The sequence below is a fragment of the Metopolophium dirhodum genome, chromosome 1 (assembly GCF_019925205.1).
Source record: "Metopolophium dirhodum isolate CAU chromosome 1, ASM1992520v1, whole genome shotgun sequence".
NCBI lineage: Eukaryota > Metazoa > Arthropoda > Insecta > Hemiptera > Aphididae > Metopolophium > Metopolophium dirhodum.
In genome coordinates this window covers 88,589,631-88,613,579 of record NC_083560.1, presented here as the reverse complement: position 1 = coordinate 88,613,579, position 23,949 = coordinate 88,589,631, and the positions used below count along the sequence as shown (strand labels likewise).

General features: G+C 34.4%; 5 protein-coding genes across 5 annotated transcripts; 1 reads left to right on the top strand and 4 right to left on the bottom strand.

The window, feature by feature from the left end:
* Window positions 1-62: 62 nt before the first annotated feature.
* On the bottom strand, window positions 63-2,047 carry LOC132944115 (uncharacterized). Its single transcript, XM_061013297.1, has 4 exons — window positions 1,798-2,047; window positions 468-667; window positions 268-382; window positions 63-166 (listed from the first exon to the last, which is right to left on the bottom strand). The coding sequence occupies exons 1-4, from the start codon at window positions 2,045-2,047 to the stop codon at window positions 63-65; spliced, it is 669 nt and encodes a 222-aa protein (XP_060869280.1).
* Window positions 2,048-5,156: 3,109 nt separating this feature from the next.
* On the top strand, window positions 5,157-5,888 carry LOC132946499 (uncharacterized). The gene has a single exon (XM_061016533.1). The coding sequence runs from the start codon at window positions 5,157-5,159 to the stop codon at window positions 5,886-5,888; it is 732 nt and encodes a 243-aa protein (XP_060872516.1).
* A 575-nt stretch (window positions 5,889-6,463) lies between these two features.
* Window positions 6,464-7,652, bottom strand: LOC132944098 (uncharacterized). Its single transcript, XM_061013274.1, has 2 exons — window positions 6,546-7,652; window positions 6,464-6,487 (listed from the first exon to the last, which is right to left on the bottom strand). Exons 1-2 carry the CDS (start codon window positions 7,650-7,652, stop codon window positions 6,464-6,466), a joined length of 1,131 nt encoding a protein of 376 aa, XP_060869257.1.
* A 5,231-nt stretch (window positions 7,653-12,883) lies between these two features.
* Window positions 12,884-14,489, bottom strand: LOC132937213 (uncharacterized). The gene is given in 7 exon segments (XM_061004034.1): window positions 12,884-12,980; window positions 13,042-13,558; window positions 13,619-13,723; window positions 13,780-13,956; window positions 14,014-14,146; window positions 14,209-14,318; window positions 14,321-14,489. Coding segments are annotated over 7 exon segments (1,308 nt in total).
* Window positions 14,490-14,508: 19 nt separating this feature from the next.
* LOC132944084 (uncharacterized) lies at window positions 14,509-17,845 on the bottom strand. The gene is made up of 5 exons (XM_061013253.1): window positions 17,689-17,845; window positions 17,423-17,629; window positions 14,742-16,985; window positions 14,566-14,680; window positions 14,509-14,512 (listed from the first exon to the last, which is right to left on the bottom strand). Exons 1-5 carry the CDS (start codon window positions 17,843-17,845, stop codon window positions 14,509-14,511), a joined length of 2,727 nt encoding a protein of 908 aa, XP_060869236.1.
* Window positions 17,846-23,949: the final 6,104 nt, after the last annotated feature.

Genomic DNA, 23,949 nt, shown 5'->3' with positions numbered 1-23,949 from the left:
CTGATAGAAAAGTGAATCTTGTTGGTATTTTGGGAGGTAAAAATTGAAAAACTGGAGAAGTTTTAGAAAGCATCGTCTAAATCTGTCAATTTTACAATTTCTAAATATTTAAAATTTTCCATGTGGCTTGTTAGACCAAAATCGGCCTGCCCAATATTTGGAGGCCCTATTTCAAATTGAAATGGTGCTACTGAGTTATAATTTATTAGGTATATTTTACAATAGCTGTAAGGAAATATTTAAAACTTGTCTAATAAATTCTATTACCTGCTATCATTGAACGTTCATTGGCAGTTAACCTACATCTACCTAAATTAGACCCATGCCCAAAATGGGTGCTGCTATAATCAACATTTATTCCATTAGCATCTTCCGTCACCACCTAAATAGTAATACAATACTTAATTAGTTTATAGACATCTAGAATCTAGATGTCCATTTTAGGTAGAATCACAATTAGTATTTACCATTGAAGACGTACATGTTGATCCTATCTTATTACTTCCTTGGCTTTTAATACGCTTAATCCCACGTGATTTACTACTAAAGTATCCACTACGATGACAATTGTAATAAGTTCGTTTTCCATTTTTAATACTAGCTGTTGATTTTGTAATATATGAACAAACATTTTCTTTTTCAACCTTCTGTTTCCATTCCTTAAAATCTGCAAAAAATTATATACCTACATAGTGAGTATTCAGGTATTCATTTTATTTAATTCTTAGATTAAATTACACTGTAGTCCAGTATGGTAAAGTATTTAAGTAAATACTTGTTTAATTAAGTATTCATAATACTTTCTGAATGAATGTATTGGTATCTATATTTAGATGCAATTTTAAAAGTATCTTTTATAATACTGTACTGTACACAATTTTAACATTACTCCAGCAGCAGAAATTGAAACAAATATACTACATATTTACACGTCCATAATACTAATTAGTAATGAATAATGACCAAAAATATTGATTAATCTAATAATTATTTAACAATAATAGTAAAGTCACTATTGTATTTCCTATTAAAAATTTTCATTTCTAATTGTTTTTAGTTAACAATATTTCATTTTTTGAATTCCAATATTAGGATTTAGATAATCGAAGCAAGTGTTCATTTCAATTTAATTATTAGTTTATTTTCCAAAAGAAATTTAATATAGTTATTCATAAGCAACTAAGCAATTTGGAAATAAGAAATTCTTAATGCTTATTATTAATAAATTATCAATTATCATCCATTTTCTACATAAATATTTTCTCTGTAAACCTTATAACCATATATTCAAATATGTAGTTGTTAATAATTATATAACATACCTACAGCTTTATGATAAAAAATTAATATATTTCCATGTAATATACCAATAATAACATTAAATAATATAAGAAAGCGCATATTTACATTATACCTACTTAGCATATTCATTAGACTCCACAGAATCCTATGAATTATGATTACCTGTCAATGTATTTACACTACCTATCTAGACAATTAAACAGCAGCTTAATTAAAGAATGGTTTTCACACTATACAGTACACATTATTAGTAGGTATAATATAAAATCTCCATTAACCATTATCAATATTATAATAAAAGGGGGAACTTTTATTTAACAGATTTATATTGTGTTTATAGTTTAGTGGTATATACATTTTTAAATTTTGGCAATTAATAAATACTTGCAATATTTAAGTATATCATTAATGAATAATAAAATAAAAGGTGATATAATCATGACTCTAAAAGATCTATTTGATAGATAAGATATTATTAATACCTATTTTACATACCATTTAGAGTTTTAAAATAAATATGTTCTTTTGTTAGAACGATTTTGTGGTACTCTTCAACATGTTTTCGTAGCAATGCATATCCGCTGAATAATTGTCCACATTTATTGTCTGGACATTTTATTGATTTTTTAATGATATTTTCTTCAACGATTCCACTGCCACACTTCTTTCTATGTGCTACTAAATTCCGTTGGTACCCAAAAACTTTTTTACATATATTGCACATAAGTGAAGATGAAGACGACATTATACTTACAACATTTATAAAATAAAAGGTAACGAATAAACACAATTAGGTATACGCGTCGTTGTATTATGATAATGCGCGGATAATGTATGTTTCTTAATAATTATATGATATTTATATTTATATTTAAACATGCGCGGGTAATATAATGTTTCTTAATAATTATATGATAATATGATAATAATCCTTACTTTCTGATTGGTCGCTGAATTTTGCTCTCGATCCTCTCGTGTCGGTAGGTCGTTCCTGTACGTGAAGTAATTTGGAATGTGAAGGTTGGTGGAGGGAGATAGACGAGTTTCGTTAAGTAAGATTATGTCGGTTTTTAGTTGGAGCGCGAGAGCTGTTAGTTCATTAAGTTTGTGTGTAATACCGTTGGAGTTCCAAGACAGGATTTTCAAGTTATTCATTGGGAGGCGTGAGAATTGTCAGGAATGCTTTTATGGTCGTTTCCATCAGTGTTTTGGGGTCCTGGTTGGTTGCCAGGGCAGTCAGTAGGTTGGTAAGGAGGTTTAGAATCAGGGACAGGTTGATTTGTTGTGCTTGGTAAGTGGGGGAGGGGGGAGCTGCTCCGGCAGTTGCAGTAGCGTAGGACAGGGTGGGCCTAGGTGCAGGTGGGGGAGGTGGTGTTTTTTGAATAGGAAGGGTTTTGTTTGGTTTTGGGATGGTTTGGGCCTGAGTTTGTGGTTTTGGTTGGTTTTGAGCCAGTAAGTGGGGGCATCCTCGGAAATTTGTGGTATGTGATCCGCCGCAGTTGCAGCATGTTGGGGCTTGTTCGCGGGTTTTTTGGCAGTCGCTAGCCAAGTGGTTACCTGCACATTTCACACATCTAGGTGGGTGACCGCAGTTGCGTGAACCGTGGCCGAAGCGTTGGCACGAAAAGCATTGGGCAGGGCCGGTGGATTTAAGGGGTTCGACGGAAATTTGTATATAGAAAAGATTGTTTAACAGGAAAATGTCTTTGGAATTTGGATTTGATGTGATGTGTACCACACAAATTGGCATCGGTTTTTCCGGGGTGCCGAAACGGCGGATGAATTTAACGGAGAATCCAAGGGTTTCCAGCTCCCCTTGGATTTCGTCGACCGGGATATCATTTGGGATGCCCTTCAGCACGACTTTGAGGGAACGTTGTTCGGGGAGCGAAAATGTGTGGAATTCCGTTCCTTTGGACATTAGCGTGTTTTGGATCAGACGGAATTGGGACGAATCAGAAGTTTGGATGGTGACTTGGTTGTTGGAGGACGATTTGGCGGTTAGTAAGGTAGGGGCAAGGTTTGGGAGGGCGTAGATCACGGGAGCGATCTTCCGCCAGGAGCCGGAGCTTAGCATGATTGGTGGTGGTCTGGCGGATGTAGGTTTAGTCGGAGTTTTTGGTGTGTTTGGTGCGGAAGTAGATTGTTTAGATGCGGAGGTGGTTTGATTTAGTGTGGAGGTTATTTGGTTTAGTGTGGAGGAGGTTTGGTTTTGTACGGAGGTGGTCTGATTTTGTGCGGAGCTATTTGTTTGGTTTGGTTTAGGTACGGAAGTTGATTTAGTAGATGTCGCAGAGGACGCAGAGGACAGTGAGTGGTTTGTAGAAAGGCTACAGTCAGAGAGAGAGTCTAAGGTTTCAGAGTCGGAAGTATTTGGTTTTATTTGAGGGGGAGAAAATGTGCGTTGCCGTGCAACTTTCGGAGGTGGGTTGTAAGTGGAGTTTCCCGTTTTGCGTTTTTGTTTGCCCATAGTCAAGGTTGTGGTCAACCTTTTTCTGGGGAGGGGACGGGGATGCTGTGGCTATGTGAGGGCGCGGCCCCACGACAGCTGGTTGCGGAGGGACACGTCGTTTTCGCGGCGGCTTACTTGTGGGCGCTGGTGCCCTGTTGGAGAGCGGTGAAAACGGCTGTTGCTATTGACTTTGACGTCGCTTCCGCGGCGGCTTTGGTGGGCGCTGGTGCCCTGTTGAGAGCGGTGAGAACGGCTTGTTGGTTTCGCTGTCGCTTCCGCGGCGGCTTATTGTAGACGCTGATGTCCTGTTGGAGTGAACCGGCAGTTGACGGTTGACGGTCGGTTTTGACCCGTGGGCGCTGTTGCCCTGTTGAAGGTACTGCTTCAGAAGCTGGATGCAGTGTTGGTCGGCAGAGTAGGTGTGAACCGGCTGGCTGTTGACTGGATTCTGGTGATGATGATGATGATGATAATAATGATGATACTGACTAAGTTATCGAGATCGTCCGGTATATATACCCTTTCTGATAACTTAGTCAGTCGCTGATTGGCCCGCGCGTTTGGTTATGACAGATGAACACCACACCATTGTATTGCCGTTTGCATTTACTTGGTGCGGTTTTCGTCTGTCACTTGTTCAGTTTTAACCTGTCATTTCGTTGTATTTGTTGGTTTTGATAAAAACCCTTTTATTTTGTTTATTCCGTAACATGGATTTGGTAATTCGGTCCATAGTATAAGTCCCATTGTAAAAACAAGTAGACGTGAAGTTGATTTACACGAAGTTGACTATTTAAAACAATACAGTCAACCAGTGAAAATGTAAGCCAACGCTTACAAATACAGCTAGAAAATAAAAAAGAAAAGAAAATTTGATGAAGCTGATGACGTTTTGAAATATCAAGTCATTAGCTGATGCTACTTTGTTCCAAGGAAGACAGCTAGAAAGAATTGCTAGAAATATTGTAGAACAGCAGTGCAATTCAATCCTTATGATGCGATATGGAATATCATTTGACAATGAAGATAAAGAAGACATTTTTCTTTATAATAGTGAGGATTTATTGTAAATAAAAAAAAAAATGAGAATATTACTAGGTTATTTTAATGAAATTGACTTTTTATTTTTAGTCACTAGTAAATAAAGTTAATAATCTTAAAACAAAATATATAATATAGTTATAATTAATAAATCAATAACTTATAATAATCAATATATAATATCACATTATAAAACAAATGAATATTGTCTCAATTCGATAGACATTTGACTCTCCAAGAGTCGATATTCAATCAGTCTGTCTTCAGTCTTTCACACTTACGATTCTACTCCGCGATACTTAGTTTATTCAAGTCTTTTAAATTTTCAAGTGGTTATTATTTTAAAACGATTTTTAAAAACATGGCTGGTTCAATTGAAGACAACGCAGCATTATATAAGAAGAAGACCTACACTTATGTGCCACCATCGTCACCGGCTGAACTCATTGAAGCCACAAGCTTCACACTTGACTTTGCGAGTCGCAAATTTATACAAGTCGGTATTCTACCAGATGCAAAATACCAGGTCGTTGTAAATATATTAACTTCACCGAGATACGTTCATATTACTCCAGTCTTTTTAAAAAAAATATTTTATTATATGGGGCATATCCTGTCTTTTATACTGGATACGCCGCAGAAATATAAACGCGTTATATTTTTCGAAGACGAGATAGTGAAACTATCAAGTATGGTCTATACCGGGGAAAATGTGCTTGTGATTAAGTCTAAAACCCGAGACGGTTGTAGAGTTCTACTGAACCGAGCAGATCTTATTCAACTACAATATCTGGAGCGGAGCATTACAGAAAGTATTATACGAAAAGAAGTTTACAGCACGCCATTAATTCAAAGCCAGAGCGAGGAGTTCGTAATATACCTACACAAGAAATGTTTACAGATGGAGTCACCACCGATAAATTTGAATGAGATGACAACATTCATTAAAAACGTGGAAGACGATAGAGTCATCAAATCTTTTCCAAACCTGGCACACCAAATACAAATATGTGCAGCTAAACCACTAGCAGAATCTGTGTTAAATAAGGTAATTCATAAATATAATAATATTACATGTAGAAAAAATATTTAATACAATTCTATTTTAGTTACAGAATGTTGAGATGGATTCACCAACGTCGCCAAGCTATTCACCGGTCGGCGATATATTCAACGAGCAAGACGAATCACTTATACAGTTAAAGGTAATTTATATAATCATATTTTTAAAAATAAAAACAATATTAATTTTATATTTTTTTCCCAGCCACTAGATTATATTGACGGCCCAACCGAGATTTCTAATCAACAATCGGTCGACGTAAACGATGGACCAGATTTCTACAATCTATTTTATTCACCGCCGGCTTACATCGAACATGCAGTGCCAACACAAAAACGATCTCCTTCAACATTCGCTGAACACCCAAAACCAGTACGCAATGTTAAACCGCGTCTATTTTAATATGTGTAAAATAATTTATGTGAAATAAAAACAAGCGTGATATATAAAAAAAAGTATTTTCATTTATTAATATTAAGGTTTACAATAAATATTAAGATTTACAATAAAATATTAAGGTTTACAAAAAGTATTTACAATAAATATTTACAAGGTTCTTACTTCGCCATTAAATGGATTATAAGTAATAATTTGGTCATGTAATATTAAACAATATGCGGAAGTGGAAGCTGGAAACGCCTCATCAGCTTCTAGTTCAATTCTGAGGTCAACAGTTGACATTTTCACGTTGTCGTTCTGTCGGCTCATGTCAACAACTATGATTGGAGAGTGATTTTTGAATTCTGATCGGTTCATTAGAGGTGTTACATCGTCGTGACCGTAGTAAGATTTTTGGAACTCTGCATACGCGGGGTATAATGTCGCCATCTTATTCTTGTTAAAGTCACTTTGAAAATCTTCATAGGGGAATACTTCGGAGTTTAAATAGACTTTCAAGTTTTTAATTTTACAATGATCGAAGTATGACATTGCTTTACTTGTGCTATTTTTCCTATCAGTTTGAAATCCGATTATAACATATCGAGGTTTTTCCAACTTGTTGGATGTCTTTACTTTCCACGAATGTGAAGTGTTTTGAGGTAAAAATGGGTATTCACACAGTTCCCACGACCTGAACGTACATGTCAGGGGTTTTTGACTGTTGACTACTTTCAACAGTCGAATTTTTTCTCTATCGCTAACTCTCACTATAGGCATCCGCCACAATATTTTTGTTATGTTTATTTTAGCGTCTTTTAGTTTAGGAGCGTCTACGACAGCTTCATTATTTTTATACTGTTTGATGGCATTCATATCAATCGAAGCTCTATTTAATATGAGTTGCTGGCTACAGTTTATTAAAATGCGTTTATAATCTTCACAAAAACCAAACAAATGTTTAAGATTAATACATCCGTTAAAATTACCACTATCAATAAAATCTTTATTAACATTTTTAAAATCACTATCCCAGGCAGCGTTTTGGTGTGAGGAAATATTTGTTTTATTGTACGAACAATATCCTTTTAATGTGGTCGATATACCCGGATTGACGAGTTTCTGAATTTGATTTCCGTTTATTTCATATTTCATTTCGGAGAAAAGAAATGCCAGTCCGTTGTTTATAAATCTAATCTCGTCAGTTATTTCTGCAGGTTTGGTTATTGTTCCCTCGATGTAAATATAACTCTCGCACGGTAGTGTATAAGAATCTGTGTTATGTAAAGCAATACGCACCTCATCATTATTAGAAAGAGCCGATGTTGAATACGGTAAAAAAGAATGATAGTCGATTTGAGTTATTTTACAATCATCGATGTATCCAGCCGTCACGTCTAAATATGTGTCGTCCATATTAAATGACGTTAATCGAGCGTAGAAAAACCAAATTGTCGGGTGTTAGACTATGTCTAGTCTGTTTTCGTCTCGAATATTTTTTCTTCTTCGGAGTTGTTACCTTGTTAGTGTTTTTAACACGACTAACGGGGTTTTCATATACAGGTCTATTTATATTGTAAAATTGAAGCCCCATCACGAGTCTTGAATTAATAATCGTATTGATAGCGGTTCGCCCCGTAGATCGATCAACTCGTCGTCCTGATTTTTTAAAATTATACTTGCGTGTGTTATAGATGTAGAATTAATGGAGTAAAAAACCAAATGTGTTGGTACCTCTATTATTTTATAGCCTGGAGGAACATTCGGATAGAACTCGTGGATTGTATGGCACTGCTTACCGTTGACGAATGAACCCATAACTAGATTTGAATCGATATATATACAGTTTGTTTTGGTAATATTAACCAACGTATCTGATTCGTGTTTGACATTAGCAGCATATTTACGATTTTTGAACCCCAACAACTGTCCTATACTATCAGTCATACGAAAATCTACAGTTTCACTACAAAACATTGTACATTTTAGTGTATTATTATCTGCTCTCAACTCGAATAAAGTATCTGTATTATGCAATACACGTTTTATAGCTGCTTCAATTTCATTCAACTCATAAGAGCCGGTAGGTATTACATAGCTGTCGCTATTCGTATTATTGTCATTACTGTATGTGAAGCATATTTTATTACACTTTTCGTTTACGTTAGGAATAGAATTATTCGTTTGAAAACCTAACAGACAGATTTTTGCATTTTTACTGACTTCTATCGGTGGAAAAAAGTCACATGACAATTCGCTAGAGTTGCCGGTTAACGTTATAGTGTACATGATAAAAATTTTAAGCACAGATGACCACAGTTTGTTGTGTTATATTTCTGATGTCTCTCGTAGTTATATTCGATATTGCAACCGTTGAAATATTTCTGTAATTCTAGCGGTGGCGTTAAATTTCCATAACTATCATAATATTTAACTTTTTTTCCGATTTTCTTATACGCTACCCAATGAGTACCTGTACCGTTTTCGATGTCTAAATTAACTACAGCTGACTCTTGATGTTTTGCTCGTCGAGGTAACTTGTCTCTAGCAAATACACCGATGAAATGAGGAATTTTCGACATGTCAGCGTATTTTATAATCTCATAATCGTACAACGCTCTATCGGGTAACGTAGAAATTAGTTTTTTGACCTTGATTTTTTAACCGAGCCGCCCTTGTGTGGTGCTAGGTATAAACCTTTACCTTTTACGATTTTATAAGAACTACCCTTGTGAGGAGTAAGATATAATCCTTTGCCTAAATGAATAGGTGTGCTTTTTCCAGAATTTAATTCTTTCACGACTTTTACTATATTACCTACTCCACCGGTAAGCGCGCCTAATGCTGATAAACCAGCAAAAATAGGAATTAAAGGTAGAACACCGCCTTTTTTCGGTATTGGTATAATTCTTGGTGTTTTAGTTTTCTTATTTTTATTCTTTTTAATTTTTTTCGCAGCTGACAGACATGTTCTTACTAATTGTGTTATATTATTTTCGTTCATTTTATTTTTGATGGAATTTTCAGCAGCCAAAACCATTTGTTTAAATCCGCAACCAGCTCCAAGCTTACGTTTGACTTTCATGGCTGTAGTGACTAGCCAAGACGCCGCTTTTTCTTTGATACCTGTGTTTTTAGATTTAAACACTTCCCAAGCCTGATTTTCTAATACTTCGTCTGCTCTATGTCGATCAGTTAGCAAATTACTTTCCTCGTATGCGATATCGTGTGCTCTGGCCAACTCGTCAAGTCTGTTTATACCACGTTCTCCTCGTGCTAATCTTTGTTTCAATTTGGTTCCGGGACCGGCAAATCTAAAAACAATTAATCACAAAATTTAAAACGGATTTATTAGTCAAAATATATTGTAGCGACTTACCTATAACCAGGTAAATGTAATTCCACGGGTAAATGATTTATAACAGAGTTAATAAGACCGGAGCCTTTATTGTTGTTTCGCTTACGAACAGGAGACATCGTGTGACGCTATCGCTAACATAGCACCTATATTTATAGTGAAAAATTTAAAAAAAAAATGCGCTTTATCGAACAAGAGAAAAAACTTCGAATTTATAATATTGATTCTCCCGAGACAATTCAACAGAGACATGGAGAGCTTTTCCCAAATACGATAAGGTCGTTGGTACTTGGCAGCTCGGGGTGTGGTAAGACCAATCTGATGTATTTTCTACTAGTCGATGAAAACGGGTTACGATTTGAAAACGTTTACATATACTCCAAGACGCTGGAACAACCTAAATATAAATTATTAAAACGTATTATTGATGGAATAGACGGTATGAACATTTTTACCTTTTTCGAGAATGATAAAGTAATTCCACCCGAGAAAGTTTTACCAAATTCAATTTTTATCTTGGACGATGTTATTGGTGAACACCAAAACGTTATAAGAGATTATTTTTCTCGAGGTCGCCACAATAAAATAGATATATTCTATCTGGCCCAGAGTTATTCAAAAGTACCAAAACAGCTGATACGTGACAACGCGAATTTAATAGTATTATTTAAACAGGACGAAACAAATTTAAAACATGTATACAACGAGCACTGTTCGGGCGATATGTCATATACACAATTTAAACATTTCTGTGTAACATGTTGGAACCGTGAGAGGTTTACATTTGTTGTTATTTGTAAAGATAGTGAGCGTGATAACGGACGTTATCGTTTTGGGTTTGATACTTTTGTAGTTATATAAGATGAAGCAACTAATAAATATTATCATTTAAAACGTAGTCATGACGGAAGCAACTACTGTGTTAGATGAGCTAGTTAAAGCTAAGGAAAGTATTAAACGTAAATATATCGCATTAAAAACCGGATCAGATAATGTTCAACAATTAATGACACAGACATTAAAACCAATAATCGATCCTTTAACTAAAATATCGAATAAACCTCGATTGAACAAAGAAAATATTGCCAATAAATCCTCGATTTTGGACTACAATCAACAAGAAATTGAAAATTGGTTTCAGTCTACCGACTTGGATAAGATCTATGGTCCGAAAAAACTTCCAAACGGACATATTATCTTGGGTAAAAAAGAAGTAAAATTTATAGAAAACACTATACTTATTGACGGTACTGTTTACCCATCTACGTCGGGTCTTAATCAGTTATTATTTTTAAAAAATCCACTTATTTTTACCGACAACGATTTAGATGAGTATAAATCTATATTAACTCAAACATCGGTACATTTATCCGCAGATGGAAATAAAATAAAAAAGGGTGGTACTAAATATTCAACAATTTTTAGTAAATTATTCCCCTCGGGTGGCGAGCTGTCTATAAAATTACAGAAAAATAACTTAGTGTATTGGGATAATCCAAACGAGTTGGTTGATCGATTACGTCTGCTTCTCGCGTCAAAAGCAGCTGGCAATACAAGCTTTTCAAACGAAATAATATCGATTTTCAACGAATTACACGAGGCTGGACTAATAAAGCGAATTCCCGATGTCTAAACGGGAAATCGCTAACGAACTTCACAAACCAGCAAGGAAAAATTTCACTAGGCGTCGAGTTAACGTCTATGGAAAAAATGATTTATGGCAAGCTGACTTGGTTGAAATGATACCATATTCAAAAGTAAATGGTGGTTACAAATACTTCCTGGTTGTGATTGATTGTTTTACAAAATTTTCTTGGGCGAAACCGTTAAAGTCTAAGACAGGTAAAGAAGTTACTAGTGCAATGTCTACAATATTACTTGATCGTTCGCCGAAACTTTTACAACTCGATAACGGAAAAGAATTTTACAACACCACTTTCGACGCTTTGATGACCAAGTATGGCATACACAAATATTCAACTTTCAGTATTCTAAAGGCCAGCATAGCAGAGAGGTTCAATCGTACTTTGAAGGGAAAAATGTATAAGGAGTTCACTGCCCGTGGCTCTCATGAATGGGTTTCTATTTTACCAAAGTTACTTGACGAATACAATAATTCATACCATAGAACTATAGGAATGACTCCAATACAAGCAGATTCCAACCCCGCTAAGCAGGACAACAAGAGTCGAAAAACTAATAAGTGGTTGGAACATAACTATCATAAACTTACTATAGAATATGGTGATGTTGAGTATGAAGAACTAAGTAGAATATTAAACTCTTTAAAGTTCTCATGCATTTACGTCAAAGGTGAGCAGAAAAAACAGCTGCTTACAGAATTTATACCTCAAGTCGCACTAATCAACATCGAAGACCTTGGATGCCCACGTTTGGATCAATTATGTGACGATGAAACTCTACCTTGTTGTATTTTTCATATGGAATTTAATCCAAAACAATGTACATTCTATAAAGTATTTGCTATAAGGAAATGGTTTATAAATAATTCTTAAAAAATTGTGAATGTATACATTTTATTTAATAAACATAATTATATTTTAACATTGTTTTTTTTAATTTATATACTAACATACATACATTTATATATATGTTAACATTTACATACATTTATATATATATGTTAACATTTACAAGGTTTTTTTTAAATATATTGGCTTCCATCTACCTGAAACAGAAAAAAATGATTATAAACATTTATACAGGAAAAAAACTTAAATATCTAACAATTATACATTATAAAATTATACCTGGATATTTATAAAGTATACAATATAAAATAATACATGAAATATATTAAACTAACTTAAATATCTAGCAATTATACATTATAAAATTATACAAGGATATTTATAAAATAATACATGAAATATATTAAACTAACTTAAATATCTAGCAATTTGACACTATAAAATTATACACGGATATTTAAAATATAAAATAAAAAAAAAAATATTACAAGTTTATACACTACTATTTTACAAACTACACTTACATTTAAAATATAAAGGTCTAATATTGCAATGAAACATAATAATCCAACTTATATCATGGTTATACGTACATAGTATTTACAATAATTTCAAGTTTATGTGAAACAAACTAAATATTAAAAAGGTAGAAATATATATATATTAATCTATCTCAAGTAACATGATAATATTTACAATATAAAAAAACTATATAACATTTACAATAAAACTATATAACATTTACAATAAAACTATTTAACATTTACAATAAAACTAATTAACAGAAAATATATAAATTAAGTTATACATTGTAGTAGCTCTCTCATCAATTCTTTTTCCTCAGCGCCCCATTTCCCTCCATCTTCCTCAAGTTCTGGCCATATGTCATCTTCTCTATAAAATTAAGAGACAATTTTAGTAAAATAATTTAAATATATATTTTGTAATAACTTACTCTATACTATAGTGTCCATGGGCTAGTGTGTTGACTTTATCTTCTAACACCACCCTCTTATCGTCATAGCTATTGTAAGTTAATTTTTTTGTCTTTATGGTCATGAGTTGATGGTTAAATGACCGTATTGAAATATTCTCCTTATACAACTCTAATCCTTCTTCCCCAAACAAACACTTCTTATGGTCCTCAAGAGTCATGTGGTTTTTAACCACATGTCGTTTTACCCCCTTCGCCTTAATCTTTTCTCCTCCTACTCGGTCTTCTTCATCTTTTTCCTCATCTTCCGGTCCAGCATATATATTGAAGGCATATGATTTTGCCCTCAGCGCACAAAATTCTGTTATAATGTTGCCGTCCACTTCATCGGAAAAGACACCCGGTTCTTTCTTTCTATCTGCTATGTAGCATGGATGATCATGAGGCAGGTTGGCGGTGTCCATCCTATCCAACAAGCTATGGTTGGCCGCCAAGTCTGCATAAAAATCATCCGTTTTTATGTGATATATCAGAGAATCTAGAATAATAATGATATTAAAATAATGATATACAAGAGAGTAGTTTTTAATATATTTACCTGTATCAGTGTACATTAATTTAATTTTGTCTCCATAGTGCCTCTGCATGACATCATAATGGTACTCATACATTAGCGTTTTTGATACATCCAGTACAGCGAATCCTGTAAATAATAAAATGTGTTAATAAATGATAAAAGTGGTAAAAAAGTATATTTACCAATATATATAGGTTTATCAAATTTAATAATTTTATTCTCCAGTGCGACAGCGTTTAGGTTTTCGTTATAATTGGTACAGTGTTTAAATGTACTCTTGTTGATTAATTTTTGTAACCTTCTCTCACACGACACTAGCTCCATCTTCATCTCCTTTCTTTTAGACTGCATAGTCTTCCCTAGAAAATTAAAAAAATATCAGTAAAAATGTTTAATACATAGTATTAGTGACTTACCAAATACAGCGTTGTTCATTAATTTAAAAAAGTCCTTTTCAAAATCATTCCTCGCCTTCTTCCTCATCTCGGTGTTCAACTCAATATATTTAGCCAGCCAGTTAGACTGGTTAAATTGTATCACTCTATGTACCTATAAAAATAAGAAAAATGTTAAAAATCTGTTTTAAAATCTTATAAAATATAAATATTTACTTTTTCTACTATTAGTCCATTCTTAATGGCCTGCTGCAGGCTCCTATAGTGAATTATGTAATTTTTTTTCTCCTCGAACGTCGCCATCAACTTCCTCACCTTCGAGCCACACTATTTTGCGGTAGGAAGGGTAAGTCATTGTGGTTATCATGCAAATGTCGTGGGTACGACACATCCACCTCATACACTCGCCCTATGGGGGAGGTAGCATCCAAATCATTCAATCCGTTCAATGTGGGTTCAACCCAGTTGAACCCACCGTACGGCATGTACTGCGACATGGCCCATCCATACAAGTTATTACCTATAAAAATAAAAAATAAGTATGAAAATAATAATACGGATATAAAAATATACTTACAGTCCTGATAAATAATCCACGATTTATCTTTTGTCTCGTCGTAATCCGGAGTCTTCTCGTTGTTCGCCTTTCCATACCTCTTACTCGCCTGCACCAATCCACCGCGTATACCTATAAAAAATAAATAAGATTATTATATGTACATTTTTAAAAATAATATATATATACTAACCATTTTCGAACATCAACAACATGTCATAATCGTGTAGCAATTGCAACTTTTGGCCTGTGAACTTTAGCATGGCGTCAAAACTTAAGCCTGGTGCTGTATAATAGTGAGCAGGGTCCAGGTTGTACGTCCTCATGCATACGTCACGAAAGTTTTCGAAAACGTGTGCCAGTAGTAAAACGTCAATTTTTAGGTAGAGGTCACTATAATCCCCGAGCGTCTCACAATCAAAGTGGTCCCAGACCTCCTTCGCATGCTCAAAGTCACTCTCCTTTATACTGGTTTCCGTCAACGTACTAAAAAAATCCCTCTTCCTCGGTAATCTCCTGTCTTCCAGCCGCTCCCAACTATCCGTGTACTCGTAAGGGTACACACCCTTCCGAGTCACGAGTGACATATCTCCGGTGACAAAATGTTTAGCTGTCTCACGGAAGTTCTCATGTTCGGGTGTAACTAAATTTTCGGCCAGGGACGACAAACTCGACGCCATAAACCTGAACGTGTCGATAAACCGAACAGTGAAGGTACTATTTATATATTTCGAAAAAGATATATATTTCTCCTCACTGTTCGGTATAACGTTGATAGTCTGAGTATCATAACCAAGTTCAGATATTATGAAGTGCGAGTCGTAGTTTGAGAGATTATGAAAAAATACGGGGACAAATTTAGGCTGTTGCAACTCTAAGTTACACCTAGAGCACAAGGTCTGCCTAAATTTGCCCGTCAGATGATCATGATCCCTAACCTTATCGCCCCTGACTAATACACATTTGCATAAATTACACGTACTACACTCTTGATATGTTTTTTCTTCGCCCTCAGTCATAATAATCGCTATATTCGTCTTCATCAGATTTTCAATTTTATGGGCCACCTCAACTATTGACTCTACAAAATGCCTCGCCACGTCCGTCCTGTCTTCACTTCCTCTATAGATTACCGGCCCCGCCGGTATATCGTGTTGTTCCAATAAATCCGCCGGCACGTCCTCGCTCGCCTTCACTAAAAACCCATAACTCATCGCCTCATGCCTCTGTATAACTGTCGTGCTACCTCCTTTTTTCTCCTCCGTCTTCACCAAGATCGCCTCGAAATCCGCGTAAATTACAAACGGGTGCCTAACCGTTTTTTTCCACGCCCTGAACTCTACACACTCCCCCTCCTTCGGCATCTCGGGTAGTATCGGCTTGTGCGCGCCGCAAATCAATTTGTGTTGGTCCAGGGCCTCCTGTCCGCTCAACTTGAATTTTAAATTTTGGTTGTCAAAGCTGGTGAAGCACCTTTTACAAAAAATGACACTCCCATTGTGTCTCGTTTTCTGCTTACGTATGAGCCGGGAAAAATTTGAAATGTAAACATAGTGTGAGTTGTCGCCATCTGTCACCATCAACAGGTCGAAATGGTCCGGTTTTTCTTCGCTGATTACTCGCAGCGGGTACACCTCGTATGTCGGGTATTTTCTAGGTGGTTGGAATTTCTTATCGAGCCCATAGACGTTAACACTTACATTGATATTATTTTTTTCAAAATTTGATATATCCGACAGAGGTGTAGGGAACGAAATACCGTCAAAATTATATTTCCCCTCATGCTGACTATATCTATTTCCCTCTACACGACATACCGTTGGTCCGGTCACATGCCTTGATAGGATTGCCCACTTTAAACAATGCTGGTCCGTATTCTTTGGGTTGATGGTACCCCGCTTCCTATCAATATATTCAGGTAATGGTATGTACGATGATCCGCCCATCGGCGTATATTTATACACTGCCAGCAACAGCCCATCGATCGACTCTAATGTAAATCCACTTCCTCTTCCCATATATTCGTCCTTCTCCTTCATTAACTTGATATACGCCCTCTCTATAATCGTTCTAAAATCGCTGTCCGGGTAAATTTCAACTGCCGAGGTCTTGAACGCCCTGTTCTCCGACGAATTGGGGACGTTGGGACGGTTGTAAGTCGCCTCGAGTTTCAAATTAAATTTTATTGCGTGTTTTTGTACGTGAGTTTTCAACAAATTTATTAGTTCAGGTATGAGGGGTCGAAGAAAGTCTGAATAAATCATTGTATTGCCGATATTTTTGGTATAGTACCACACGATTTTACGGCTCGCAGACGACAAAATTTCTACGAATCCGGGGGCCTTTACCATATCCATACGCGTCTTTTTTGCCCTAACAGCTGAGGTGGTGTTAGCAGTCGAAACACGTTTCCCGTTAACGGCAACGGTGTAAGAATCTTTAAAAATAAAAAATACCTAATATCAATATCTAATAAATAAATCTAATAAAAATCTAATCAACCTGCGACTGAGAAATAAAATCTTTGCAGCTTATAAAATAATATCTGTCTTTTTAAAAATCTGAAGATATAGATACATCTTAAAAAAAAAAAAAAAAATATTACTATATTTATCGTCATCGTAAATAATTCATATTACTATATTTATCGTCATCGTGCAAATAATTCGCGATAGGTAATTTAAAAAATCTAATGGTCGAATAATAAAATAAATCTAAGTATTTGATAAACATTGAGTGTTGTACGGTAACTTGTGATAAATCTATTGATATAGAAGCGTCTTTTAAAATAATGTAACGTATTCGTTTAAATAATTTAAGATGTTTAAAATCATTCAGTCTTTTAAAAATTTAATTAATTCTAATAAAACTAACCTGTATCCTCAAATTCGTCCATGGCTTCCATACACATTTCGTCTTCGGTTAACATGTTGGATCCACCGGCCGGGACATCAGGAACAAATATTTGCGGTGCAATCTGGACTTGAGCTGGAGCAAATTGATTCACGCTCGAGCGTGTTGGTTGATCGATGATCGGCGCAGCTGGCAATGGTCTTAAGTGGGCTGGAACAATTATGATACCTTAGGAAATATAATAAATTAATATTGTATAAAAAAAACTTTATATTTTTAGTACATACCATGAATGTTTTTCATATGTCTGTTAAGATGCGACTTGTCATTAAATGATTTAACACATGTAGTACATGGAAAAGATACACCTGTATGCTTCTTTTGGTGGGCGACTAAATTACGTTTAGCGGAGAAAACCGACGGACACTGATCGCATTTAAACATGATTAAAATGTTTTAAAATGAAAATGTTTTAAAATGAAAACGTATTTAAAACACTTGTAAAAATTAAACACTTAGAAAAATTAAACAGAGTGCGTAAAGCGAATCGTTAGGACTGTGAAAACACGGATAGAGCAAAGGCAGAGTAAACGTACAACAGGTATGGGTGTCTGGAACAGACTGATTATGTCTTGGCGGACAACGGAGCGAGTGTCCGGAAATCTGAGCATTTGTGGTAGGAGTAGCATTTCAAGCCGTGGGTTACCAAAATATTAATCGGGTATTTACTATGATAAATGTGTACATCACTAGTTATTACCAATTATTTTAGGAACCATCGTTTATCAGTACAATTTCTAGGAATTGTCCTGTGCATTGTCAACAACAACCCATCGAAAGACGGGTCGGAATAGGTCGCTGGGTTAACAATAGGTGATGTATACCATCTAGCGGCGTCTAGAGTACGTGATGGAAACAAAGGACGATTAACCGAAATACACTTCACTCGATGAAGCCGTACAAAAATAGTTACTAACATACCAAGAAATGTGAACATATGGCACTAAGAAATTACTATATAGCGTTTTTACCATCTAACGATATATTATATAAATATTAATAGGGATTTATAATAATAAGAGTGTACGTGTAAAAATGTTAAAAGATTATATTTTAAATAATATTACAAACAATTTTTTAACATGGGTACAACATTCATACGTATCCATATAACGGTTAAGCTCTTCATATGTATCCAGCCGTGACGGTTCAACTCTTCACCATTTCCAACGGCTGCTCTCCAAAAAGTAGATTCTACCACTCCCAAATTTCATCTTTACTTGACCCGAATTTGATATTGCGATGATTTTCCTGAATAGCTAATTTGTTACAATCGTAATGTATATCTAAGGAATCTAAAAATACATTTTTGTAGACAATTTTATTTGTTTCTATAGGTAAATCATACTTATTTATTGTAATATTAATATTATTTTCTTCACATTTTAATTCTAATATCTTATAAATTAAATTATTCCAATAATTGTTGCTGACAGTCGGCTTGTTGTGTGTTATGCTTTTTCTAGTAATTTTCCTCTTCCAGAAATCATGTCCACTATCGCAAATAATCCTGTACACTTTCTAATACAACTCGCGTAATAACACTTCAAAATCAAACGCTGAATATGTTGCAATATCATCTACTAACCATACTATTTCACATTTACCAAATTTACGACTTATAATTTCAAACCACTTTGAACTATTAACTAAATGATAATTTTTACAGAAGTTACCCCTTTTTATCCTACATTGCTTGCACATGTCCGATATAGCGCAATTTACACCACATATTGCTTCTAATTTCTCTCCCAACGATTTTTTTAAAACGATATGTAATATTTCATTGACTGAATAAAAAAATGTATCATAATATAATATAATATAATATAAAATATTCTTACATGATTGGGGATCCATTATGTAGTTAAAGACTCTTTGAATTAATTAAAACAAAGAATAGAACTGTTTATGTTTATTTGCGAAGTATTAAAACAGAGATAAGATTAATTAAAATATAGATGCTGATGTCGTGCCAGATGAATACGATGTGATTTAAATTAATAATGATTTTAGTGGTATGAATAAATTATTTTGGGGTGGTATAATGATCTCATATAAGTGAGAATGATCCAATTTATCAGGTGGGGTGTTGAAGGTATAATTCAGTTTGGAGGATATACCGTAATTCCGTTAATTTCATCCCACATCATGTAAAATATTCATAATTATAATACATATGATTTGACCTGAGACGAGTACAATAATATGGTGTACACAATAATATGGTATATTATGATACGTTAGTGATAACAGATATATGATAACATTGTTGCGACATGTGCGTGCGTGCGAGTACCTTCCTCGTGCGCAAGAGAAGTATAGAATAATATTCATAGAGCTATATACATTAAGAATCATTCTATTGGTATTACGGCTTTGTGGCTTAGTGGGTTAAGGCGTCACTTCGGTGATCGAGAGTTCGAATCTCTCCAAAGCCTTTTTTCAATATTTAATGATAGAAAAAAAATATATATGTTGGTAGTGATAACTTGATAACAGATATATGATAACATGTCTTGGTCATGTAGGCGGTCATTGTGTATTTCATTCATCTATATACGTTAAGAATCCGATTAAAAGTATATCAGGTCTGAGGTCTAGTGGGTTAAGGCGTCAGCGCTATAACTCGGGGGTCGTGGATTCGAATCCCACCAATCTTTTTTTCAATATTTATTTAATGAAAAAAAGTTTACAATAATATGTACAATAATATACACAATAATATGGTGTGTACAATAATATGGTATTTCGGCCACGTGATGAGGCGGGGTTGGCCAGCAGGTGGGGTGGGGAGGGCCAGCAAGGATCAGGGGACGAACAAAGATGAGCAAGGACGGGGTGGGGTAAAATATACGTCACGTACGTGCGCGATCGGGCGGCGGTGATGACGATGGTGAATGGCGAGGGCGAGGGCGAGGGCGAGTGGATCAGCAAGGATCAGCGGATCAGGGGGCGAGTGGATCAGCAAGGGCGAGGGCGAGGAGGGCCAGCAGGGCCAGGGGGCGAGCCTTCTGAACTCTCTATTATATACTACTCTTATCCACGCTGGCACTAATATAATTTAATAATTTATATTATCTGTGCTAATATCATATGTGATGGGTTTCCCATATTAATATTTATTAAAAATGTACGACTATTATAATATTTTAGTATTATACTATCTACAGTTTTTCTGAAATCCAATGGAATATAGGTAGGAACTAGGTACAATTTTGTATGGCCATATCAATAGTGAAGGCTAAAATATTATTTGTTTATCATAAACTGTCTAACAGGCTTATAGTTACTGTTACAATTTAATTTCTAGGACCTCATTTTGTGTTCACTCGCCACACACGACGCACTTTATTATATTATGTATTATTTTATAGTTATTATCTGTAAGTGTTGTGCATCACGGCCGTAGTGGTTTTTTTTTTTTTTTACATGGAGATGAACAAAGGCAGATTGCCGTGGAATGTCTACAACGAGCATTTTAAAATAATTAAAATTATCGATGACTATTTAAATCATTTAAAGTATGAAGTAAAATGTTTACATTGCATTCGATCAAAATCTCTAACTAAAGATACCAGATGACCTTCAAATTTGAAAAAAAACATTTGACAGTAAGTACTATCTTCCAATACTTAACATACATTTTATTATATAGGTACCTACCTAGTACCTACATAAATTTAACATAACTTCTCGTATTTTTCTCGCTATTTGGGCTTATAATATATTAATATGTACTGTTATTTTTATGATAATCATAACAGTTAGGTACTTACTTTTTATTGCTAAAAATTAAAACATAATTATAAAAAATAATATACAGTTGTACTTATTTACTGGCTACTGGGCGAGTGGATCAGCAAGGATCAGCGGATCAGGGGGCGAGTGGATCAGCAAGGGCGAGGGCGAGGAGGGCCAGCAGGGCCAGGGGGCGAGCCTTCTGAACTCTCTATTATATACTACTGATAAGCAACATTAGCCATTAGGTTATAAATCTGATATGTCATAACAAGTATATTAATAAATTTATTCTATTCTGTATTCAATAATAAACAATAATCAAATGGGTATAACCGATGATAATTTGATACACAGTTATACATTGAGTTTACATAACTGCAATATCTTATTAGTTACCTACTAATAGATAATTATATTGGCATTTGGCAATATAGTTTCAACGAAAACAAAATTATACATATTGTAATCAATTTTAATATTTGTAAAAAATTCAAAAATAATTATTTATACTAAGTTTATAGTATTAAAATACTTGTTTTCGAATACTTTACAAGACTGTTAATCAATTACGTGTACCTTATCTAAGTCTAATTTAATAGCAAACGAGTCGTAATTTTTCAGGTCAAAATTAGTATTAACCGGGATTTCACGTTTTTCGATGAACGCAAACGAGTTGTCAGTTTACAGGTAAAAATTGTGTACTGTGCGCCGGTACGCCCGTATCATTTATAATTTGGCGGGAAATTGTATCATTTATTATTATAAATTTAAATTTAGGTTGTATATTGGTATACATTTGTGTGCGTTATTGACGATTTCTTCGAGTTACCAACTTCGAATTTGCCACATACTTATAATGAGATTTATGTCAATAGTGCGGGATAGCATGCATTCATAAATAAGTAACTATATATTTATATAAATGTAAAAAACCAAATGAAACACCTCATGCTATTATATTATATATAATTAGAGCTCGGATGTTAATGACCAAAATTTCATTCAAATATGCATTTAAAAATTTAAAAATATGCAAATATATGCCTTAAAATATATCAAATATACCTATTTTTCAACAAAAATATGCAAAAAAATATACGTAAAAAAGAGGTTATTATTAATTCAAAATAAATTATAAAAAAAATGCATGGTAGAAATGAATTACTATAAATATAAATATATAAACTAAAATACATGTTACGTAGGTTAAATAATTTAAATATTAAGATTACACTGTATAACAATGATTTTGGATATATTTTCAAATTTGAATGATCTTCGACGATCTGACAGTATGTTTTTGTAAGCTGAAAATGACCTCTCCACGTCTACAGAGTTGACTGGTGCATACTTAAAGTTAACAATGTCGATAGTTTCTATAGCTTTAGGAAGTCCATCAAACGAATCTGTTTTGCCATCTATTATTTTAGAAATTTTGGATAATACTTTATACCCAGAATTTTTGTCCAAAACTTTTTGAAATTTTGTGTATATTGATTTACCTTGAGGAGATGAAGCTGCAATTGATAATTTTTCTGAAACGACGTTTATAATGGCAACTGAACTTGATAGAGATTTCCCCTTTTCTTCGAGAGATATTAGAGCCGAAGATAAGAATGAAAAATTTGATTTAATAAAAGCTAAATTGGCTTCAACTCTACGTTCACCCATAACTTCTTGAGCTGTTTTTATAGACAAAGCATCATCGGGATCAAATTTTTCTATAATTTGTTTAATTGTTTTATATGAGTCGCAGTAATAAATAGCCGCATTCAACCACGTCCCCCAACGTGTAACCACTGGTTCTGGGGGAAAACTTAGTTCTGGCGCTTCGTCTTTAAATATGTTTATTCTTGCTGGACATTTAAGAAAGACTTTTTTGACAGAAGAAATAAGTTTGTCAACCAACGGAAAATCACTGTGGATTTGCTCAGCTACACGATGTAAAGCGTGAGCGAGACAAGTTACATGAAGCATTTTTGGGAAAAATGTTTGAATCGCTGATCCGGCCTTTACCATGTATGGTGCGGCGTCACTAACTAACAATAAAACATTATTGTGTTCTACTCCTTGAGGCCAAATTAAATTCATAGATCTATCAAAGAGTTGAGCTATTGTTGTACTATTTGTTTTTTCTAAATGTTCACAATTAACAAGCATGACTTCACCAGGCATTTCAGAATCAAGTACGCCCACAATAACATTGGCTACATAGCGGCCATCTACATCCGTGGTCTCATCGATTGATACCCAAATTTTACGATTTAAGACCTTGGCCTGTATTTTAGTTAAAGTTTTTTTATAAATATCATCTACATAATTTTTCCTTAAGGTCGATTCGTCGGTGATATTTTTAGAGGTATAATTCTCTAAAAACTCTTTGAATTTAAAATTATTTACCTTGTACAGTGGAATATTAGCTGATAGTAATGCTTCAGCAAGATCGGAATTAAAATCACTTTTCTTGTTTGTATTTTGTGTAAATAACGGTTGAACTGTACTTTGTTCGCGTCTTTTTCGGAGATTTACTGCATGCTCATGCTTTGCAGTTTTCAAGTGTTGTGTTACTAAAAATCGTTTACTTGCAGATACTTTAACTTCACACAATTTGCAAAATAATATTTTACCATCGGAACTAAATACATGTTCCCCAAATTCTTTCACAAAACTACTTAAACTTGACGAACATTTCGGCATTTTGTGAATAATAAATTTTAAAAAAAAAACGTGTATCAGAAAAATCG